Source organism: Aspergillus karnatakaensis (assembly GCF_047715665.1).
Source record: "Aspergillus karnatakaensis strain CBS 102800 unplaced genomic scaffold BJY04scaffold_75, whole genome shotgun sequence".
Classification (NCBI taxonomy): domain Eukaryota; kingdom Fungi; phylum Ascomycota; class Eurotiomycetes; order Eurotiales; family Aspergillaceae; genus Aspergillus; species Aspergillus karnatakaensis.
This window is the reverse complement of record NW_027395787.1, coordinates 112782-133619: the sequence shown is the minus strand read 5'-3', so window position 1 is coordinate 133619 and position 20838 is coordinate 112782. Positions and strand designations below refer to the sequence as shown.

The 20838-nt window shown below is 51.4% G+C and overlaps 11 protein-coding genes across 11 annotated transcripts; 9 read left to right on the top strand and 2 right to left on the bottom strand.

Annotated features, from left to right (window-relative positions):
- The first annotated feature begins 480 nt into the window (after window positions 1–480).
- Window positions 481–1377, top strand: BJY04DRAFT_151035 (uncharacterized protein). Its single transcript, XM_073708883.1, has one exon. The coding sequence runs from the start codon at window positions 530–532 to the stop codon at window positions 1148–1150; it is 621 nt and encodes a 206-aa protein (XP_073565712.1). The 5' UTR covers window positions 481–529; the 3' UTR covers window positions 1151–1377.
- Window positions 1309–3514, top strand: BJY04DRAFT_151026 (Zn(II)2Cys6 transcription factor). Its single transcript, XM_073708882.1, has 2 exons — window positions 1309–2167; window positions 2224–3514. Exons 1-2 carry the CDS (start codon window positions 1466–1468, stop codon window positions 3130–3132), a joined length of 1611 nt encoding a protein of 536 aa, XP_073565711.1. The 5' UTR covers window positions 1309–1465; the 3' UTR covers window positions 3133–3514.
- BJY04DRAFT_210997 (amidase) lies at window positions 3157–5217 on the bottom strand (the record flags this gene model as incomplete). The annotated part of the gene is made up of 6 exons (XM_073714339.1): window positions 3157–3290; window positions 3345–3479; window positions 3542–3830; window positions 3891–4308; window positions 4376–4827; window positions 4936–5217. The coding sequence occupies 6 exons, from the start codon at window positions 5215–5217 to the stop codon at window positions 3157–3159; spliced, it is 1710 nt and encodes a 569-aa protein (XP_073565710.1).
- Window positions 5218–5720: 503 nt separating this feature from the next.
- On the top strand, window positions 5721–8170 carry BJY04DRAFT_232130 (sodium:solute symporter family protein). The gene is made up of 4 exons (XM_073719698.1): window positions 5721–6225; window positions 6277–6359; window positions 6405–6770; window positions 6822–8170. The coding sequence occupies exons 1-4, from the start codon at window positions 5766–5768 to the stop codon at window positions 8004–8006; spliced, it is 2094 nt and encodes a 697-aa protein (XP_073565709.1). The 5' UTR covers window positions 5721–5765; the 3' UTR covers window positions 8007–8170.
- Window positions 8171–9134: 964 nt separating this feature from the next.
- Window positions 9135–9653, top strand: BJY04DRAFT_223638 (uncharacterized protein; the record flags this gene model as incomplete). Its single annotated transcript, XM_073717753.1, has 1 exon — window positions 9135–9653. The coding sequence occupies one exon, from the start codon at window positions 9135–9137 to the stop codon at window positions 9651–9653; it is 519 nt and encodes a 172-aa protein (XP_073565708.1).
- Window positions 9654–10263: 610 nt separating this feature from the next.
- BJY04DRAFT_223637 (uncharacterized protein) lies at window positions 10264–10779 on the top strand (the record flags this gene model as incomplete). Its single annotated transcript, XM_073717752.1, has 1 exon — window positions 10264–10779. One exon carries the CDS (start codon window positions 10264–10266, stop codon window positions 10777–10779), a length of 516 nt encoding a protein of 171 aa, XP_073565707.1.
- A 753-nt stretch (window positions 10780–11532) lies between these two features.
- On the top strand, window positions 11533–13790 carry BJY04DRAFT_150997 (ankyrin repeat domain-containing protein). The gene has a single exon (XM_073708881.1). It carries the CDS (start codon window positions 11690–11692, stop codon window positions 13592–13594), a length of 1905 nt encoding a protein of 634 aa, XP_073565706.1. The 5' UTR covers window positions 11533–11689; the 3' UTR covers window positions 13595–13790.
- On the top strand, window positions 13727–14973 carry BJY04DRAFT_150987 (uncharacterized protein). Its single transcript, XM_073708880.1, has 3 exons — window positions 13727–13993; window positions 14042–14307; window positions 14360–14973. Exons 1-3 carry the CDS (start codon window positions 13859–13861, stop codon window positions 14946–14948), a joined length of 990 nt encoding a protein of 329 aa, XP_073565705.1. The 5' UTR covers window positions 13727–13858; the 3' UTR covers window positions 14949–14973.
- Window positions 14974–15299: 326 nt separating this feature from the next.
- BJY04DRAFT_232127 (nucleobase cation symporter-1 family protein) lies at window positions 15300–17323 on the top strand (the record flags this gene model as incomplete). Its single annotated transcript, XM_073719697.1, has 7 exons — window positions 15300–15436; window positions 15485–15569; window positions 15620–15720; window positions 15778–16024; window positions 16075–16444; window positions 16495–16799; window positions 16859–17323. The coding sequence occupies 7 exons, from the start codon at window positions 15300–15302 to the stop codon at window positions 17321–17323; spliced, it is 1710 nt and encodes a 569-aa protein (XP_073565704.1).
- A 200-nt stretch (window positions 17324–17523) lies between these two features.
- BJY04DRAFT_223633 (amidase) lies at window positions 17524–19009 on the top strand (the record flags this gene model as incomplete). The annotated part of the gene is made up of 4 exons (XM_073717751.1): window positions 17524–17776; window positions 17832–17933; window positions 17990–18783; window positions 18842–19009. The coding sequence occupies 4 exons, from the start codon at window positions 17524–17526 to the stop codon at window positions 19007–19009; spliced, it is 1317 nt and encodes a 438-aa protein (XP_073565703.1).
- A 22-nt stretch (window positions 19010–19031) lies between these two features.
- Window positions 19032–20680, bottom strand: BJY04DRAFT_232125 (major facilitator superfamily domain-containing protein; the record flags this gene model as incomplete). The annotated part of the gene is made up of 6 exons (XM_073719696.1): window positions 19032–19241; window positions 19277–19301; window positions 19349–19417; window positions 19468–19632; window positions 19748–20424; window positions 20477–20680. 6 exons carry the CDS (start codon window positions 20678–20680, stop codon window positions 19032–19034), a joined length of 1350 nt encoding a protein of 449 aa, XP_073565702.1.
- Window positions 20681–20838: the final 158 nt, after the last annotated feature.

Sequence of the window (20838 nt, the reverse complement as noted above, 5' to 3'; positions counted from 1 at the left end):
TACGAATAAAGGCTTGCTTCCTCATAATACTTTGTAGGGCTATGTTCAGACGACAGTATACTGAGATCTTCAGGTGAAACAGATAAGTCCACTAACTCAACTTGTGGGGGATCGATCGCAGGCCATATCCGGGCTAGCTTTAATCGATTTATCTATCCTAGCCTCTGCTAATCCGCGCTCCTCTACTGCTGCGCCGCTGCGCCGCAAGTCTAGCCGGAATAGCAGAATATTGTATGGTCAAACCCCTGCGGGCCAAGACGCCAGCACCGTAAACCGACTAGCATAAACTACAGAAATGACCGATACCAGTGTATGCATCACGTTCCCTGCAGCCACTATGCGCCTAGTACCGCGGCCAAGCTGACTCATGATGCGTTGGCTGAAATTGACGTGAGACATTAAGCCAAGCAGCTAGCTATGGAGCCCTGCCCCGGGCACCGCATTTAAGCAAGCGGCACCCCAGACGCGATCGTATCGTTCGTCTGTTCCTCTCCACCTGCTAAGCACTGTGCTTAACCCCTACGCCACGATGAAAGTGATATCGTCCCTTCTATCTCTCGTGCTTCAATGGCCAGCTGTTGGCAGCGACTGCACCTTGACATGCTCCTCGGAAAAAGGCATCTCGCAATACGCGCTAACCGACACCCCGCCCGCCAGCTGCAACGTTGAAGGGCAGCTCTTCACCCTATACGCTGAACGGACAGAAGGCGATACGAACACCGGGACCGGAACGGTCGATATCAAGGAAATTGGTGACCTTGGAACCGACACAGTCGCGCACTTTTTCGACGACGAGCTCACGAGAACGGGCATCTTCTACATTAATAAGAAAAATAATCGACTGATTACGCTCAACCCCTTCACGTTCATGAGGGCTTCCCCTGCGTACACGGATAGTCCCGAGGGCGGGGAGTTGAGGTTCACTTTCTTCAACGATACAAGGAGGCCGAATGGGTACTATTGGCCGAAGTTTGAGGTTGTCGATCGATACCTGACGGCTGATGGGAGGAGCGATGTGTTTGGTTATTGTCCTTTCAGGAGCGAGTTTTGGTCGACCGGGACGGTTATCATTGGAGAGCCAGGTGAGGGGTGTCTACCTTTGAAGGGCTTGTACGTTTCTCCTGTTACTTCTGTGTTGAGTATTGAGTAGAGAGGAAGAGATAAGGACCCTTTTGGCTCCCCTGCTCTTCATGATCATGACTATGTCCCCCTGATACAGAGTGGTGATATGCGGCTAGATGTATATCTCCTAAGTGTCGTCAGGAGTTTGAATGACTCACACAGCGCTGGGAATAAATCTGTTAGAGTACCAAACCACATAACTTCCACCAGTTGTTACTCGAGGTTCGCCTTCATTTGCATAGCTGGGTGTCACATGATTGGATGCTACTCCAACTCTCCCACCTGGCGGGCTTCGACCTCACCTCGAGAACTCATGTGAATATCTTCCTCTACCCAACAAGCTATGCCGAAGAAGTCAACCGGGTGCTGGACGTGCCGTGCTCGAAGAAAGAAATGTGATGGTGCGCGACCTGTTTGCTCCACTTGCAGGCTGCGCTCAATCACCTGCTATGGCTATGATGAGGTGAAACCGGAGTGGATGGATGGTTCAACGTCAAGGCAAACAGTTCTACAAGGTTTCAAGCGACAATGTAAACTCGCGTACAGTCAACGACGATCAGAGCAGGCCAAGTCGCGATCGAAACTCTCTCGTCAGCTTCAATCACACGCACCCGTCCAGCCACGCCCAAGCGACCAGCCTGTTATCGAGGTGACATCGAACAGCCCGGTCGTGGACTCCGTGCCATTTACCGAGCGCGAACTTGATCTGGTCATGTACTATTTGGACCACATTTTCCCACGGCTGTGCACATTTTTCAAGTACAACCCCACAGACGATGGTAGAGGGTGGTTGCTCAGTCTCTTTCTGCGGACTAAACCACTGTGTGCTCTGGCGGTTTGTTTGAGCGCATGCGATAGAGCGCAGCTTGTGCTTGGGGCGTTGAATGAGACGTCTCAGCCGCTGCATGACCTGGAGATGCAACATATTCAGATTGCTACGGATCTGCGCGATCATTTGGGAAGATTGGTGGATGAGGATGGGGCTTACCAGATGTCAGCGGCTGTTGAAGCTCTTGCTTGTATTATGCACTTGATTTTCTTTGAGGTGAGTTAGATGGATCGCATAAGAACCGGATACACAACAGACTAATAGAGATCTAGCTGTGGATTCCTAGGAAAAATGACATGGAAAATGATTGGGTACTTCACCTCAACGCAGCAAGCACCCTGCTTAACTCTGTCGCCAGAAAACTGGACTATGACCGTCCGAGCAATGTGAACAACCGTATTGAAGACCACTTTCCCACCGAATCTCTTACTGGATCGGAGCTGGCTACGTTCAACTATTACTACTCTCATTATACATATTTCCTCACGAGCATGGCAGCTAGTATTGGCCTGACACCGCAATCGAGTCTCTCACTCGACCGAACCCATGCAATCTTCCATCGCCAACAGTCCAAGCTGCGAGATACGATGGGTTGCGAAGATTGGGTCATGACAACGGTACTCGAAATCGCGAGCTTACGGGAATGGAAAGCCCACATGAAAGAGAACGGTTCACTAAGCCTCCGCGAACTGACGCAACGAGCTGGCCACTTCGAGACGAGGCTTACTGCCGGGCTAGCAGATCTACTCGCACGACGGAGGTCCCCTGGCAAAGATTCTAGGGAACAGCAGCAGGATATGGTTACAGATATATTCATCAACGGTGCTCTGGTCTTTCTCCACGGGGTGACATCTGGTCTCTATCCAAATCTACAGGAGATCCAGGATAGTGTGCTGCAGACACTCATTGCGCTCGAGTATATGCGCCAGCATTCAAAGATCAATGTACCATCCTGGCCATACTGTATTGCCGGCTGTCTGGCGCTTGAAGGCTTGCATGATCGATTTCGTGCGCTCTACCCGCTGCCACAAGACGGGTCACATCCTCTTGTTAATACAAAATGGTCCTTGGATATCATGGAAGAATCGTGGAGATTGCGCTGCAGTCAGCCTCCTGACTCAGAGATCTATGATTGTGGTACGATGATGGCTAAATTAGGGACAAGGATACTTCTCTCGTAATATTATGCGTCATGCTACAGTATTCTATTGTTTTTTATCGAATGCCTTCTCAAATGCCTCTTCGAACATCTCGGCCAGTGCTAGCATCTTTTCCTCTTGAAATCGGCGCCCGACTAACTGGAGACCGACAGGAGTGCCGTGCTGCACCTGGGGGTTATCTGTCGACCATGGTTAGGTTTCTCGAATAGTTAAACATAGTCCATCAAACGTACACTCTTCACGAATCCTCTGATCAATGTCACTTAGAGCCACATAATCCTTCTCCCGTGCATCAACTGCCTTGTCAACTGTGGTCACAGGAACAACAACAGCAGTATAGTCCAGCACATTAACCCACGGCCCATACGCTGTATTTGAAGATGATCAGTTTCTTAAGAGTCGGGTATACCTGTTCAAGACCATCACTCACCAGCAGTATGCGTCTTGCCCAACTCAAACGAAGCAAAAGGCGTCACAGGAGCCACAATCGCATCAACGGGCTTGCCGGTCATCGTCAGTTTCGCCGTGCTATTCCAGTACTCCATGTACTCGGTTTGATAAGCAATCTTGCGAAGCGCGAGCGCGTGGATCTCGTCCCCGGGTGTCGGTGATCTGGGGCTGGTCCCGTAGTCACCGGCGATCCGCTCCAATAGGGGCTCGCCGGAGAGGTTGATGTTGTGGTGGATGTTAAGTCCGCCGTCTTCTTCCCAGGCTTCGTACTGAGAAGATGTTAGGTGAATTACCTCGCCTGGAAGCGGTACAGGGGAGATAATGCTTACTGCTATCCTAGTCGCTCGTTGGTGGTCAGGTGGGTTCCAGGGAATGGTGTGGTGGCCCAGACTCTCAATGTGGGCAACTATTTCTGTTATGGCCCGCTTGACCGGGGGTAATGGAGCAACAGCGTCGTCAGAGGAGTAGACACCAAACGTCAATCTTCCGCTGTTGTCGGTGGGATTTCGTAAAATACTCAGTTCTTCCCGCCAGGGCATCTCAACCACAGCGGGGTCGTGGAGCCAAGGCTCCTCTTGTGTCAAGAGACCCTTCACTAGCATCTTTAGTGAAGACACAGAGGGCGCCATTGGCCCACAAACCGAGGGAATGGTCTTTTGACCTGGCATGCTATTTGCCGCGCCGCCGTATGGAAGCCGACCATGCGAGGGGCGAATACCGTATAATCCGCAGAAGGAGGATGGAACCCTAGATCATCAGCCTTGTTACAATCTTCATGATCACAATCAAAGTGGTAGAAAACAGAAAAACAAACCGAATACTCCCCCCTATATCTGTACCAATCCCCAACGGAGTCCCCCTCAAGGCAAGCAACGCCCCTTCACCCCCTGAACTTCCACCAGCGGTCATGAACCTATTATGTGGATTCAACGTATACCCAACGATATTATTCCACGTCTCCATACTCATGACCGTATGCGGAAGGCTAGTCTTGCAGAAAGGAATCCCACCCAGCGCCCGCACTGCGCGCACAAATTCGCTTTCGGTAACATGTTCTTTGCCCGTGCCCTTCTTGCCTTCGAATGTGCCTATCCACCCCACGTAGCCCATTGTGGTCTCGGCGCCGTGAATGTGGAACTGGTCTTTGAAGCTTATGGGGAGGCCGTGAAGGGGCCCAAAGGGGGTCTTGGTGGTCGCGAGGTGCGTGTCAAGGCGGGCTGCTTCGTCAAGGGCTTGTGTGAAGAGGATTTCGTGGAGGCAGTTTGTCTGGATTCGGCAGTTAGCGGGCATTTCCATTATCCATGCACCATGTCAGCGCTGTGTGCACATCTGGCTGGATAGGAGGTAGACTGTGATATTGATATTTGGACGTACGAGTTGGTGAGCGAGTGCTGCCCTGTGGCAGAAAGCTTTCGTGACTTCCACAGCGGACCATTTCCCACTGCTTGTCTGCTGTACGATATGCTCCGCGCGGGATTCGGTCATGTCGATCTCGCTCTCGGTCAAGTATTGCCGGATATACCAGCCCGTGACTTTTTTCTGAACTTCTGGTGCTGGAATAACAGGGATTCGCCATTCATCTGGGATCAAGTCAAGTATAGACTGCCGCTTTTGCGCGGCGGTCTGTTGCCACGGCTCAATGGGAAGGGAGCCCATGATTGAGAGTCAAATTTCCTGGACCTTGTTATTGAACATGAGTAAATGCACAAGATCCCTTCTGATCCAAGCAATCCTTCTTACCTTTATCCGAAAGGCTGTGTGACATCTTCTTTGACCTTGGGGTGAGACCGCAACGATAGTGCAAGGTACTCCAACGGCGATCGCGCCCCTTGGGGCTTATGATTGGCGATGAGCGGCGCATTCCAGCTGCCGAGCCGCGGGAACGACTATCATTGGGTCTGTGGCTAGGTTCGCGCCGCTCGCTGGACAAAGTGCGTGGAAAATCCCGCTTAATCAAGACGAAGCTCGTGGAAAGTTACCAGAAGAGGCCCAAAATCCCGACTTTTGGACCTTTGATTTGGAGCATCTATCCATAGTGAAGTTCTCAGCTGATAAGAATTAGAGCTGCTTGTGTGGAAATGTATTTCATCAAAGATAAAGATGTCCTCCACAAATCCACCCGACCCCGGATATATAAATCACGCCTTGCCCGGTAGCCTCAGTGGGTATCAACCTCCTCCACAATTTACTCAATAGCTACTGTCATGTCCTCCCAAACTGACCACGTGGGAGCTGACCTCCGAGTGCTGAGTCCAGGCTTCGGCTATGGCATCCTAATTGGCATCGGGGGCGCATTCACCCTTATAATGATTGGCGTTACTATCCTGCAGAACAAATACTCCGCGCACTCGAGCATGCACTCTGAGGAGTTTAACACAGCCTCAAGAAGTGTCAAGCCCGGTTTAATCGTTACCGGTATTGTCAGTTCCTGGACTTGGTCTGCAACTCTCCTGACCAGTGCGACGTTTGCCTACAACTATGGCATCTCAGGGCCGATGTGGTTTGCTGCTGTCGGTTCTTCTCAGGTCCTCATGTTCTCGCTGCTGTCGCTAAAGATGAAGAGAGATCTACCAGGGGCTCATACGTTCCCTGAGATTGTTCTTGCGAGGCACGGGCCCGTGGCCCACGCAGTTTACCTTGCCTTTGGGTGGATCACCAATTTGCGTAAGCCTGTCGTCTCGAGGGATCGAAGCCATGAAGCTGATAATTCAACAGTAATTGGAACGAACCTTGTCCTAGGTGGGGCCCAGGTTATTTCTGGAATGTCGGGTGTCAACGTTTATGCGGCCTGCTTCATAGTATGTTCCACTCTCGTCAACACAGCAATACTCTAACACTACTAGATCCCGTTTACAGTGGCCATATACGTTGTTCAAGGTGGTCTTCGAAGTACCTTTGTTGCCGACTATCTCCACACTGTCATTCTGTTTGTTGCTATTCTTGCTTTTGCTTTCCAGGTCTACACAGCGGATGATTACATTGGCAGCCCTGGGCGCATGTGGGAGCTCCTGATGGAGGCGGCTGAACGGTCACCTATTGCAGGTAACGCCGAGGGGTCATGGCTTACCTTCCATTCGGATGGTGGGCTAATCTTTGCTGGTGTCCTCTTCCTGGGTGGTTTTTCGACTGTGTGGTTGGACCAGGCCTACTGGCAGCGTGCAATTGCATCCAAGCCGGAGACGAGTGTGAAGGCGTATCTAGCTGGTGGTGTAAGTCATTTGTCACCCAGGCTAACACCACACACGCTAACTAAGCTACAGCTCGCTTGGTACGGCATCCCATTCAGTTTTGCAACAGCCATGGGACTCGGTGCTGTGGCCTTGACCAACTCACCAAGATTCCCAACATACCCCAACCCTCTCACTGCAGCCCAGGTGGGAGGCGGATTCTCCGCCCCTGCCACAGCGATTGCACTGATGGGAACAAATGGTGCAGCACTTATGATTCTTCTGCTCTTCATGGCCATTACATCCGCAACATCCGCCGAACTCATCGCCGTCTCTTCCCTCTGGACCTTTGATATCTACAAGCAATACATCAACCCGTCTGCCAGCTCCAAAAAGCTCGTGATGCAATCTCACTACTCTATTGTCGTCTTCTCCCTCGTCCTGGCTGCTTTCTGCTGCGCCCTGAGCGCTAGTGGTATCGACATCACTTGGATCATCACCTGTGTCGGTGTTATTGTCGGCGGTGGAGGCATCCCACTCGCGTTCGTTGTGCTGTTCCCAAAATGGGTTTCCACACCTGGCGCTATAGCAGCGCCTTTAATAGCTATGCCCCTAGGCTTCGTGGCGTGGTTCGCAACCACCCATATCCGCTCTGGCGTCATCAGCGTCGCCACAACGGGCGAGGCGACAAACGCCCTCGCTGGTAGCTCGACGACATGCGGGATCGGGGCTATCTTGGTCCTTGCGCTCTCATGGGTCTTTCCTTCGCGTTATACATCCGACAGCCCAACGCACACCGCTCTTGTCGAAAAAGTCACCGGTGTAGCCACCGTTCACGCACAACCACCGCCTCCCAAAACCACCTCAACAACACCAGCGGTGCCACCCCCACAAGACGAAGAGAAAAACATCTCAGCCCTAACGTCAACCCATCAGCAAACACCAACCGAGCCCGAAGGCCCCAGCAAGATTGAAACAGGGAACGAAGTAATTGACTTCCTGCTTAACAACCACATTGAGCCTCTAGACTCGGAAGCATACCATAAAGCTCTTCGACTTGCAATTGGCGTCTGTCTTCTGTTTATTGTTTTCGCGATGCTCACGTTCCCATTTGCTTTCTATGGCACTTCATTCATCTTTACCAAGGCTGCTTTTACGGGGTGGGTGGTTGTTAGTTTGATTTGGGCTTTCTGCAGTGCGCTGGCTTGTATTGTTTGGCCTGTTGCGGAGAGCTTTGGGGAGTTGGTGCATGTTGGGAGGACGTTGCTGGGGATGTAAGGAGCACGGTATATTCTTTTGTTCAATGAATAGAGCTGTTCGTCTCTGTCTAGGCGTGTCGTTGGTCCTTGTGGATCCATTCATGCTGCACCAGAACGCTTAGCTATATAGCCTGGTCAACATGTTGAGATAGTCTCCATCTATATATTCTGTGCAGTACTAAATTTAGAAGCTCCAGGAATTTACCTTGAGCCCTAGAACTTGCATGCACCTTGAATCACACGCAAGACGCTCTCAAGTAACCAGCATACTGCAAGACAGAAGAGATGTTGTATGTCTATCACTGCCGTTCCGAGAGGCCTTTGGAAGTGTAGCTTCACCTATCCGTCATTCATGTCTTAGCGATAAGGTGGCCGCTACAGTAGGCAGCAAAGGAGGGATGAATGATCCGAAGACTCCAAGACCACAACGACATACACCGCTTTCTATTCCTTCATCGTCGTTTGTTCTGCTGCCGCAGGCCATCTCTGTCTGTCTCGGCTTGTCTCAGTCACACCTGTCCAACCCGGACGCCTGGCTCCATTGGCCTTCACATAGGGTAATGAATTGTGTGATGTAATCGTGACTGCCTAATAGAGCTTTATCTAAGGCTCACAAAAGCTCCGATCGTAAGTAGAAATATTGTCCAGCGGTCTGAGAAATGGTTTACATTAGCGATAAACGGGTGCGATCTGTTCGGGGAGCTAGGACAAGTGGTATACTACATGGTGCTGCTATCCCCAGGACGAGTCTATTGATAAATCTACATATACTTAGTAAAATGTAGGACTGTAAGGTGGACACCACGTTGGGGGTTGAGACCTTCTGCTACGGGCTCAAACTCTAATCTAAGAATACTGGTGTACGCTGAAACCAATGAAATGCATTGTGCACGATAGCAAAGCAAGATTAATAGTTAAGCGGCTGTAGAAATCAACCATTAAAAGTTAACAATGATGTCTCGGCCTTAGACAAGCTCAAACCAAGCCACAAAGGCAGCCTTCAACCCACTGTTATAGAGTCAGTCAACAGCAAACAAAGGAGGTATATAAGAACCGAACTCCAATATCCTCGGAATGGTTCTGCAACCCCATTTCCTACTCTTGCTCCTCGCGTACTCATTTTCAATATCCTCTCACCAAGAAAACCATGTCTCCCCCTATCTTTCTCGACATGTACGTCGGCTTCGGCATCTGCCACCACGCCGCCCAGCAGCGACACTGGATGCTCATCCTCGCCCCGCAGGGCTCAACTAACTGCACCTTCTACCACGTCAAGCCCGACCCCTACGAGTACCGACACTGCCTCGAAGTCGGTCAATCCCTGAACAACGAGGACCTCCACACCGTACACCACATCGGCGTCATTCCTGCGGAAGACCAGAAAAACTTTTACGCAATATCAAGAAACATTCCTCCGGAACGATGCCACTGGTATCTCGTTGAGATGCTCGCGGAGCTGGAACGTGCGGGACTGCTCTACGAGGGGACGGCGAAGCATTATGTGGATCTTATTCCGCCGTCGATTAGTGAGATAGAGGTCAACCGGTCTGAGAGGCATGGTTACAAGGCGGATTACGGAGGGATTGTTGATGATTTGCTCGATTATAGAGAATGGGTGGAGGGGATGGGGTGGCATAGTCTGTTTTTTGATACTTGTTATTTCTAGATGGACTGGATGGGTATGTTTGTCGCTTAATAGCTTTGATTGATTTGTATTGAATATCTGTGTATTTTCTCTCTTGACGGGAGTTCGTTATATCTTTTGATTAGCATAAGCAATTTGGCAAGAACTAAGATCATCCTCTAGAATATCAGTCGGCCTCTAGTTATCTGTCCACTGGCTGAAACACACTGACTATCTATACTTTCATACTTACGACATCAGACTAATGCCAGAAACTTTGCTTCGGCTCTGCGATGTGGCGCTCTATACTTAACTTTCATCATCACTGACTGTAGTTGAAACGTCAGGGATATGAATCATAGTCTCACCACAGGACATTGCCTGTACGCCCTGACCATTGACAAGGGAAAGTCATACATTGAGCCCGTTTATCATTCGTTCTTTTGTTACAACATATAAGCAAAAATGGCCGCCGGTTTCTGTTTCAAACAAAGCCTCCGACTACCTCTTTCACCACAATGTCTTTCTACTGTTAATCATACTGTTAACTCAGATCAGGAGCAGACTATATATGCCTTCCATTACACCCACCAGAATAGTTTCACCATCAACATCAACAAGAACAACAGCAACAATAAAAACAACCACCAAAATGTCCATCCTCGAATACATCGAAATCTACGTCGGCATCGGCGTACACGAAATCAAATCCAACCCCAAGCACCCCCGCCACTGGTCCCTCCTCGTCGCGCCCTCAAAGTCCGAAACATGCACATACTACAGCGTGCAGGGGAGCATGGACTACAGCAAGCCCATCACCTACATCCCAGTGCAATTCCCAGATTTCAACGTCAACGATCCCCGTCTTGAGACTAAGGAGCCGGTTATGATTATTTCGGCTGGTCTGTACAATGTTCTCGAGCAGACTATTGCGTCTGTCAGGCCGCAGCGGTGCCAGGATTATGTCCTTGCTATCCTTGAGACGTTGGCGAAGAATGAGCAGGTGAAGTGTGGGAAGGTGGTGGATCGGTGTAAGACGTTGGTTGACAAGTCGCTATATGAGAAGACCAAACAGTACCCCTTCTGTGGGGATACATTGTTTGATTTGAGTGTGACGGCGGTGTTTGAGAGGATTAGCGGGTTGAAGTTCGATAAGTGCTGTTATTAGAGGATTTATTCGGGGTAGATGGTTTGGGTTTACCCAGTGGGGTATATGGCATTTGTTTGGTATGTCTGCTTTGAGGTTAAATATATACTTTATCGTGGTTGACGATTGTTCTTGAGTTATATGTGTCTTGCAACGATTGTGCTTGTAGCTTCAGGACAGCGAGTAGAGGGCGCATATCAGATTTAGCTCTTCCAGCGCTCTACAGTGAGGATTAACTTCGCTGTTTGTGTTCTACAGACCGCATTCACTCGATCCCATGAGCATCGATCGTGATAGTTTATTGTGCAAGCGCAGGTGGAGGCAGGTGGGTGCCTAGTGGCTACCTAGCTTGGTTGGCTTTGAGCGGTATAAATACGAGCTTAGCCGCATCACATCGAACGATGGATTCCCAAATTCTCACATTCGTTGGACTCCGCCAGAGGCTACGGTGGCCTTATCGACTTCAGCAAAGGACAGGCGGCATGAGTTTAACATCGCTCCCGAACGAGCTCCTACGCGAGATACTCGACCATATATTCACACCCGATTGGTGTCGCACGAGCGACGACGAAAACACCCACAGAAAAATCTATGCGGACCTGCGTCTCGTTTGTAGTATTTCGCCTGCTTACCCTATATATCTAGCGACTAACACTGGAAACCAGAGGAATTCGATCACCTAGTCGTCAAATATGTCCTCCGAGACGCCAAACTGATAAAATGGCTTGGGCGGCAATCGCACCGAAGCGAACTCATTCTCACACGGCTGCTAAGCAAACAGCTATTGGCTCTTGAAGAAACTGAAACATTTCAGAGCGCTCTGGCCCATGATGTTCAACGTCGAATCGCCTCTGTCAAGGCCTTGTGTTTTGAGAGTCAACCAGACCAGACGGAGCGCGAGAAAAACTGGACCAGCCTTGCCTCGGTCGCGATGGCTTGTATTGGGACAAGACAGTTTGCAGATGATCTGATCAAGGGCGAGGACGGAGGGCTTCTGGATGAGTATCGCAAGCAGTGCACCGAGTGGGAGGAACTAAAGGGGCAGGCTGAGAATGGCTCGGACGAGAGGGAAAGCGACCCGGACACCGATATCGTCTCGGAAGGCGAAGCACCGGTCGTTCCAAGCCAAATAAAGAGAGAACGGGATGAGGCAAGAGAGGTCCGTCAGGGCGGAAACTCAGAGAGCATGGAAGCCCTGCATGGACATACGGACGACCAACCGCGAAGCAATTCTTCGTGCAGCCCAGTGGACGAAGAAAATCTGGTAACTGCAGCAGCGACAGGTTATGATTTAATCTGCGATTGCGTACTCCGGCAAGGCGCGAACGTGAACTACCACGCGTCGCGCTTTGGCACCGCGATTCATGCAGCTGTTCGCCAGGGCCATACGCACGTCGTGAGGCGGCTCCTGGACGAGAAGAGCCTGGATGTAAACATCCGGGATACACTCACGTTGCAGACAGCGCTGGCTGTAGCGGCGAGGCAAGGTTACGAGGACATTGTCAAGCTGCTTCTAACCATGCGCTCGGATATAGATCCAAACGCAGGACAACGCCTCGGCCGTACACCGCTGCGATGGACTTGCACCAGGGACTACAACCGGTTTGTGCGCCTGATTCCAGAGCATCCAGATACGGATGTCAACTGTAAAGGGAGTTGGCGTTCTCAGAGTCCGGTAATAGAAGCAGCTTGGGGAAACCATGGCGGAGTGTTACGACTGCTTCTGCAAGATCCCCGTGTTAAGCTTGAATCAGGTACTTCTCAACCCCGTATCTCATTATTTGCTCAGATATTATTGGGAATGGAGGAGATCAACGAGGGTATCCTGCATCTACTGCTGAATGCAGACCCTACTCTTCTCAACGGAGCCCCTGACCAGGAACAATCGCCATTGTATGCAGCAGCTCTGGTCGCAAAGTCAATCCCGATGGTTCGGTTCCTTCTGTCACAACCGGGGATTGACGCAAATGCAATCCAAGAGCGTAGGAGATACACTGTTTTGCATGAAGTCATTGAGGTAGGGCATGCTGATATGGTACGGGAGCTCCTCCGATGGGACAACGGCAACCCGGACATAGGCGATCCGGATATGCTACCGGTGCACCTTGCAATCACGAGTGGACATCATGAAGTCGTCAAGGCGTTACTGGAAAGCGACCGAATTGACGTGAACTGGGTGAACAGGTCTGGCAAGACAGCTCTGGCTGAAATGTGCTCTACAGTCTACCCGCCTGGCCGCAGACTGGATTTGATGTTTGAGTATCTGCTACAGAGGCCGGATATCATAGTCGATAAGCCGGATGACAATGGAGAGACGGCGCTCTATGGGGCGGCGGCCAGGGGGCGTGTAGCATTCGTTAGGGTCTTGCTCGAACGAGAAGATGTCAATGCGGAGCATAGAACGAGGTCTGGCTCGACGCCCCTCCTGGCTGCAGCGCGCGGGATTAATCGGGGCAGTCTGGCTATTGTGCGTCTTCTTCTAGATCGGCCAGAGGTCGATCCCGCACACCGAGACGAGAATGGCCGCGACGTCTTGTTCCTCGCCGGGGCAAGTTTGAATACGCCTGTTTTCAGGTTTCTGCTGGAAAGAGACCAGACATTCGACCCGAATCTGCAAGATGTCTATGGAGGGACACTGCTGCATCAGCACGCACTGATAGACGAGTGGTTCGACACTTCCGAAATCATTCAGATGTTGCTTGAACGAGATGATGTCAATCTTCAGATTAAAGACAATAAGGGATTCACGCCAATAGAGTATGCGCGACAAATGGGAAATCAGCGGCTTCTACAGATGCTGACCGAGAAAGCAGCTGGAGGCTGTAGCTCATCCTAACCTTTGATCAATAGTTGGTACCTGTCATCTATCTTGAGTTTATATCGTGCTATCAGTCCCTATCACTTAATCAAGCCCTTATCATCACCCCCGACAGCTGATCGGACCCCCGTCGGCGATCAGCCCCGCGGGTTGGAGATGCTCCAACACCGCGATAAGCATTCGGCCGGGCCAAGCAAGATATTTATAGAGATATCACCATGATCAGAGCGCGACATCACCTTATGCTATCATCCATAGTCTGTTTTGCACATTATCTCCAACATGCCTGAAGCCTACGCCAGCCACCCCGACTATGGCTACGCCCGCGACTTCGTCGGTTACGGCGAGAAGAGCATTAACCCAAAGTGGCCCAACAATGCCAAAATTGCCGTCTCTTTTGTGATCAATTATGAGGAGGTCTGCTATCCATATTTGGATCTGTGATTCAAGTATTAATGTACCCAGGGCGGCGAACGCAGCGTCCTCGAAGGCGACGGCGTCTCAGAGACAAACCTCCGCGAAAACCCAACAGGCCCTCAATCGATCAACGAGCGAAACTATAACGCCGAGTCTGAATACGAGTATGGCAGTCGCGCTGGATGGTGGAGGCTCTTCCGACTATTCAACGCACACAAGATGAAGTTCACGCTGTACGCTGTTGCGCGCGCAATTGAACATAACCCGGACGTCGCGAAGCGCTGCGTCGAGGAGGGTCACGATGTTGCTTCGCAGTATACTCAATACTTCACATTATACATTTGAAGCATACTAACAATAAATCAGTGCCTACCGCTGGGTAAACTACCACGACTTCTCGATCGAGAAAGAAAAAGACTACATCCGCAAAGCTGTCACCTCGCTGAAATCCCTCACCGGCTACGCCCCCAAGGGCTGGTACTACGGCCGACCCAGCCCGCATTCTCGAACGCTTGTCCCGCAGGTCTACGAGGAACTCGGCGAGGAACTCCTCTGGGCAAGCGATACCTACGCCGACGACGTCCCCTACTGGGCGGACCTCGCTCACGAGCGGGACTCGCCAAACCCAAAGGGCTGCCTCATGATTCCGTATAGCTACGACTGTAATGACTTTAAGTTCCATGTTCCGGGGTCTGGATTCCGTGATCCGCAGGGCTTTCTGACGCATCTGAAGAATGCGTTTGATGTGCTCTATGAGGAGGGGGAGGAGGGTGCACCGAAGATGATGACGGTGGGACTGCATTGCCGGATTATTGGACGGCCGGGGCGGTTTAAGGCGTTGAAGGAGTTTGTTGAGTATATTGCAGCCAAGGAGGGCGTTTGGGTTGCGACGAGGACGGAGATTGCGGAGGCGTTTAGGGAGGCTTATCCGTACAAGAAGGGGGCGCTTGCTTAGTTGTAGATGATGAGAATAGAACGAACCTCTACATTTGATGAAGCTATCACCTTAATCGGATCTCCGTACCCCGGGTTGGAAGCTATCGAGTCTGGCCACCCTTATCAGTGATCGGACATCCGACGCCAATCCCTGGCGATATGGCAAGGATCGAGCTCGAATGACTCGGTTGATATGACCGTTATCAATAGCGTCTGATTCGTAGGTGTGCTCGCCTAGCTTGGACAAGCATCCTTATCGCAACTCCAAGACGGCCCAGCCTTGGGCTCCTGATAATGCAGCCCTATATGAAAGATCAAGCTCAGCTCGAGCGTCGGTAGCTATCTGATTCCTTGCTGTCAAACCATCACAATGCCACGTTCAGTCAAGCGGTTCGTGGAGTTCATCCAAACGGAGGAGGCGCCTGAGAATCACCAAGCGATCGGCAAGGGACGATGGTCGAATAAGGATCTAGAGCCGACTTATCCAGAGGAGCGGACGTGGACTTGGTGAGTACTATGCAATGTAATCCATTTTCAGTACGCTCATCATGCTAGGTTCAATCTTCCACTGTACTGGTTTTCCGTCGCCTTTGGTGCCACAGGATGGAACGTCGCGGCATCGCTCGTGGCCACCGGCCTGGTAAGTATCTATCCCATAACTATAGCCTCGAAGCTACTAACAGTACTTAGAGCTGGGACCAAGCATTTATCGCATGCTGTCTAGGATCTTTCATCGCCGCGCTCGCAGTAACCGGCATGGCCCGACCTGGAGCAACATACCACATTGGCTTGTACGTCTCGGGCCCAATTCCTCAATCCTTTGTCAAACTCGCCACTAACAACAGCAGCCCCGTTCTCGCCCGCTCAGCCTTCGGCATGTACGGTTCCTACTTCTTCATCCTTATCCGGGCCGTCGTCTGCATCGTCTGGTACGGGATCCAAACATACTATGGCGCGAACCTGCTCAGTCTCATGTTCCGATGCATGTTCGGGTATAAGTGGGTTGATTTCGCGAATGCCCTTCCTGTTGGAGCGGATGTTACATCGAAGCAGCTGCTCTGCTTTTTCATTGTTTGGTTGATGGAGTTGCCATTCGTATGTAGCCGCCACAGATGAAAGGAAGCAACAGCTAACACAATATACAGTGCTTTGTCCACCCCACGAAAATCCACTGGCTCTTCACAGTCAAAGGCGTGGTCATGCCCTTCGTGACATTCGGTCTCTTCGGATGGTGTCTCTCCCACGGCGCCGGAATCTCAAGTATCAATCTTGCTTCCGCGAATTCCACCGAGTCAACCTCCCACCTCGGATGGGCAGTCATGGACGGCATCAACGTGATCATGGGCAGCCTTTCGCCTATGCTGGTCAACCAGCCCGACCTCGCACGGTACTGCAAACACCCCCGCGACGCAGGCTGGCCTCAGGGCGCAGCAGTATTCGTCTCCAAAGTCGTCGTCTTCTTCCTCGGTCTCGCCTCCACGGCATCAATCCAGGGTGCTTGGGGAACTGCTTACTGTATTTTCCCTCCCTACCTCTCTCCTAGAAAACAAGGCTAACAAGAACAGGGAACATCTGGGATCTCCTCGAAGCAATCCTCGACCACTACTGGACGCCCGCCGCCCGCTGCGCCGTCTTCCTCGTCGCATTCAGCTTCATGTTCAGCCAATTCGGGACGAACTTTGGCGGGAACTCAATTCCCTTTGGCGCCGATATGACGGGGCTGTTCCCGCGGTTTCTCACCATTCGACGCGGGCAGATCCTTTGCGCTATCCTAGGGATTGCAGTCGTGCCGTGGAAGTTGCTGGCAAATGCCAGTGCGTTTTTGTCGTTTTTGGGCAGTTACAATATCTTTATGGCGCCGTTGTGTGCGGTACGTCTCCATTCTTTGGATCTTATCTGTTCGAGGAGAGGAAGGGCTAATAAGAGTAGATTATTATCGTCGACTACATCGCTCGAAAGGGCAACATTTATGTTCCCTCGCTCTACAACGCGTCAAAAACGGGGCTGTACTGGTTCTGGTCTGGGACGAACTGGTTTGCCTGTCTGGCGTGGATCTCTGGTGTTGCGCTGGGTCTACCGGGATTAGTAGGCGAGTATCAACCGCAGGCTGTGAATGAGGCTGCGAAGAATATGTTTAAGATGGGGTGGATTTTGACGTTTGCTGTGGCCGCGGTTGTTTATTTTGTGCTGTTTAAGGAGGTCAAGTTGGAGGTCTTTCCTGTGCTCTATAGGTATTTGGAGGTTAGGTGGGAGTATCTTGCTAAAGAGGGACGGGATGGGTTCTTTGATGGGGAGAGGGATGCTGAGACTGGTGTCGTGGTGTCGGAGGGCGTTCCGAAGGGGGTTGAGGGGAAGGGAAAGGATAAGGAGGGCGGGGATAAGTTGAGTGTTTGATTTGGGACTCTTATCTTTTGCTTGCAAGGTAGCTAGTAATAGTGATAAGATAGGTTGCTCCGATAGTAGGCTTCTGTTTGTTGATCAGTTGGAGAAGCTGCTATTTATCAGGCAGCAGTTGGAGACACCGATTTATATTACTCCATCAACCCCGCACATGCCTCTGATTCCTGTCTCTTCTAAGGTGTCAACATCTCACAATGGCAGAATCATACAGACTCACGGCAACAGAAGCCCTCAAACTAATCAAGTCCAATGAGCTGACCGTCCAGGACTACGCGCGCTCTCTCCTCTCTCGAATCGAGTCCCGCGATGAGACCGTCAAGGCATGGGCGTACCTAAACGAGGATCTCGTCCTTGAAGAAGCGAGGAAGCTGGATGAAATCCCTCCCGATCAACGAGGTCCACTCCACGGAGTCGCAATCGGCGTAAAGGATGTCATCTATACAAAAGGTACAGCCTCTCCTTGCTGCTTACCCAGGGGACAACCATTCTCTAACCGGAATAGACATGCCAACGGAACACAACTCCCCACTATACATAAAAAGCCAGGTGCCTGTGGACGCCGCCTCAGTCGCTATCCTCCGCGCCGCAGGCGCCCTCATCTTCGGTACTACCCCTAATTACATCCTCAACTCAACGCCATATACTGACGGAAATCATTAGGGAAAACAACAACCACCGAGTTCGCATCCACAGTCGTTGGTCCACCAACCTGTAACCCGCACGATCCGACCAGAACACCAGGTGGATCATCCTCAGGCTCCGGTGCCGCAGTCGGCGATTTCCAAGTCCCCATCGCTTTAGGCACACAAACAGGAGGGAGCACGATCCGACCCGGCTCATTCAACGGTGTCTACGCGCTGAAGCCAACATGGGGTGCTATTAGTCGTGAGGGACAGAAGATCTATAGTGTCATCTTGGATACACTGGGTATATATGGCCGGTCTGTTGAGGATTTGGAGATTCTGGCGGAGGTTCTGGGGGTTAAGGATGATGTTGTTTCTGGGTTCGAGGGTGTATCTGGTGCAAAGTTTGGAGTCGTGAAAGGACCTGTTTGGAAGAAGGCTGGGTCAGGTACGATTGCCGCGATGGACAAGGCCAAGACCCTCCTGGAGAGTCATGGAGCTATCGTTGAAGAGGTCGAATTACCTGCTGAGTTCGACAATATGCCTGATTGGCATGCAAAGATCATGGCTGGCGACGGGCGTGTGGCGTTCCTTTCCGAGTACCGTGTTGATAAGACACGGATCCACGAGTCGCTAGTGGGACATGTCGAGGGTGTTAAAGGATACTCGAGAGCCGAGGAGCTGGCGGCGTTTGATGGTGTCGCGATGCTTAGGCCGAGGATTGATGAGATCGCCGGTCGGTATGCTGCGATCTTGACGCCGAGTGTGCCCGATGAGGCGCCAGTGGGGATTGAGAGTACGGGGAGTGCGGCGTTTAATGGGATGTGGACGGTATGTTTTCTCCAACATCATGGATCGCCTATACGACACTAACGACATCTCTGTTTAGGCACTCCACGTCCCAGTCATCAACATCCCCGGCTTCAAAGGCGAGAATGCGATGCCCGTTGGCCTGTCGCTCGTGGCTCCACGATACCACGACCAGCATCTACTCAACGTATCAAAGGCAGTCGGGGCAATCTTTGAGAAAGAAGGCGGATGGAAGTCATCGCTCTAACTATATAGAGGAATATATCAAATCAAGTAGTATACCTGAATCCCGCATTCTGCTTGTCCGTCAAATCCAACCAATCCTGCCCCCCCACTGGCCTATCCAGCGCCTCCCGTCTCCTGTTCTCTCTGTAGCAAACCAGTCCGTACGCTGTGATCATGGCAATTGCCACCCCGTAGCAGACGATCATTGCGACCGTGCCGCCAGTGTATGCTGGTGCTTGGTCGGCGCGGAAGGTCTGGGGGCCGATGATTTTCCGGTAGCCCAGCCGACGAAGAACCATGCGTAGAGGACGTTCCTACTTAGTTAGCAGAAGCTGCGAGTAGGATTAGGTAAATTGCGTACTTCTTGGTATGTCCGGCGATATTGGCCTGGTACACTGACACGAGAGTCACATACGGTGCCCAGTAGGTGCTGTCGGCATATTAGTAACCGATCAGTATGGACAGGGGAGCGTCACATACTATAAGATATAGAGCCCAATCAACTGCCCCGCAAGATTGTCCCTTGGCAGTGCATAACAGAGAACTGCTCCTAGCAACGGAAGGAGAATCGAAACCGCCACCAGCACAGTTCGGTATTTTCGCGTCGTCGCCGAAATAAACGAGAGAATGATTCCGGAGATCGTACTCATCGCACCGGGTGGCATAGCCAGCAACGACGTCTCGAGCGGATCAAACCCAATCCCCGAGATGATAGGTCGTCAGGCCGCCGTTGGGAACCTGCAGCGCGACGATAGCAAACCAAATAAGCCATGTCTTGATGTCGAGGAATGCTTCCAGGATCTGGTCTTTTTTGATTGCCTTTGCTTCAACGCCGGTATTGTCAGACGCTTTGCGCTGGATGATGATGTATTTCTCGCGCTTGGAGAGCCACTTTGCATCCAATGGGTTGTTGGGAAGAAAGAAGTAGACCACGACGGCCCATACGATGGTGAGTGAGCCTAAGAGGAGGAAGATGATCTTCCATGTTTCGAAGGGGCCTCTGTAGTATCCACATACCCAGGCCACGAAACCGTTGAGGATCGGCGCAATGACGTTCAGGATGATACTGTTTCTTTTTGGTTGCTCTTCGGGTCGATACCACATGGAGACAATCAGGGTCACGGCAGGGATGAGCAGAGCCTCGAATCCACCCAGCAGAAATCGGCAGATAAAAAGACCGGTAAAGTTTGTGCAGGCAGCCATGCACATCTCTGCAATGCCCCAGCAGAGAACATTGAAGGCGAAGTAGGGGACGGAGGGAAGTCGCTGAAGACAATATGCGGATGGGCCCATGAAGACGAGCCCGCCGAAGAATGGGGCCGATCCAACCCATGAATACTGTGAGCCAGTGAGATTGAGATCTTGTCTGAGGTTGTAGATTGCTGCCGCGGAGATGGCGGTTTTGTCAAGGCCCGAGAGGGTTGCGCAGACGAAGAGCTGGTCTGTTAGAATGGATACTCATGGTTGTCTAGAGCAGAGCAAGACATACCACAGGAACAAGGCGCCAGTCAACGCGACGGACTAACTTCTTCTCCTCTTCTGCAGACCATCCATCGCGCATTTCATCCGCGTAGTCCGCGATGATCTGAGCCGCGATATCGACATTCTCGTCACCAGCCTTGACAGCCTTGATGGCTGCTTCGGCGGTCAGATGGACGGTCTTGGAGTCTTCGATGATATCCTTGTCAGCCATTGTTTTGCTTTTAGTAACAAAAACACCCATGGCAGTCGTTGACTTTATAAATATACATTTCTTTGATAATCTATCGAAGGATTTGAGAGACGGTATCGTCTCCAACGAGATAATCGTCGCGCTATCAAGGCTCACTTGGCCGCGCGGGGGAGCGGCCA

Bases quoted from the DNA above. Each gene is read 5' to 3' on its own strand.
- BJY04DRAFT_151026 (XM_073708882.1), top strand. From the start codon at position 1,466: ATGCCGAAGAAGTCAACCGGGTGCTGGACGTGCCGTGCTCGAAGAAAG. The intron at 2,168-2,223 runs GTGAGTTAGATG...ATAGAGATCTAG, and splicing joins TGCACTTGATTTTCTTTGAG to CTGTGGATTCCTAGGAAAAA.
- BJY04DRAFT_151035 (XM_073708883.1), top strand. From the start codon at position 530: ATGAAAGTGATATCGTCCCTTCTATCTCTCGTGCTTCAATGGCCAGCT.
- BJY04DRAFT_150997 (XM_073708881.1), top strand. From the start codon at position 11,690: ATGGCTTGTATTGGGACAAGACAGTTTGCAGATGATCTGATCAAGGGC.
- BJY04DRAFT_150987 (XM_073708880.1), top strand. From the start codon at position 13,859: ATGCCTGAAGCCTACGCCAGCCACCCCGACTATGGCTACGCCCGCGAC. The intron at 13,994-14,041 runs GTCTGCTATCCA...TAATGTACCCAG, and splicing joins TTGTGATCAATTATGAGGAG to GGCGGCGAACGCAGCGTCCT. The intron at 14,308-14,359 runs GTATACTCAATA...ACAATAAATCAG, and splicing joins GGTCACGATGTTGCTTCGCA to TGCCTACCGCTGGGTAAACT.
- BJY04DRAFT_232130 (XM_073719698.1), top strand. From the start codon at position 5,766: ATGTCCTCCCAAACTGACCACGTGGGAGCTGACCTCCGAGTGCTGAGT. The intron at 6,226-6,276 runs GTAAGCCTGTCG...ATAATTCAACAG, and splicing joins TGGGTGGATCACCAATTTGC to TAATTGGAACGAACCTTGTC. The intron at 6,771-6,821 runs GTAAGTCATTTG...ACTAAGCTACAG, and splicing joins AGGCGTATCTAGCTGGTGGT to CTCGCTTGGTACGGCATCCC.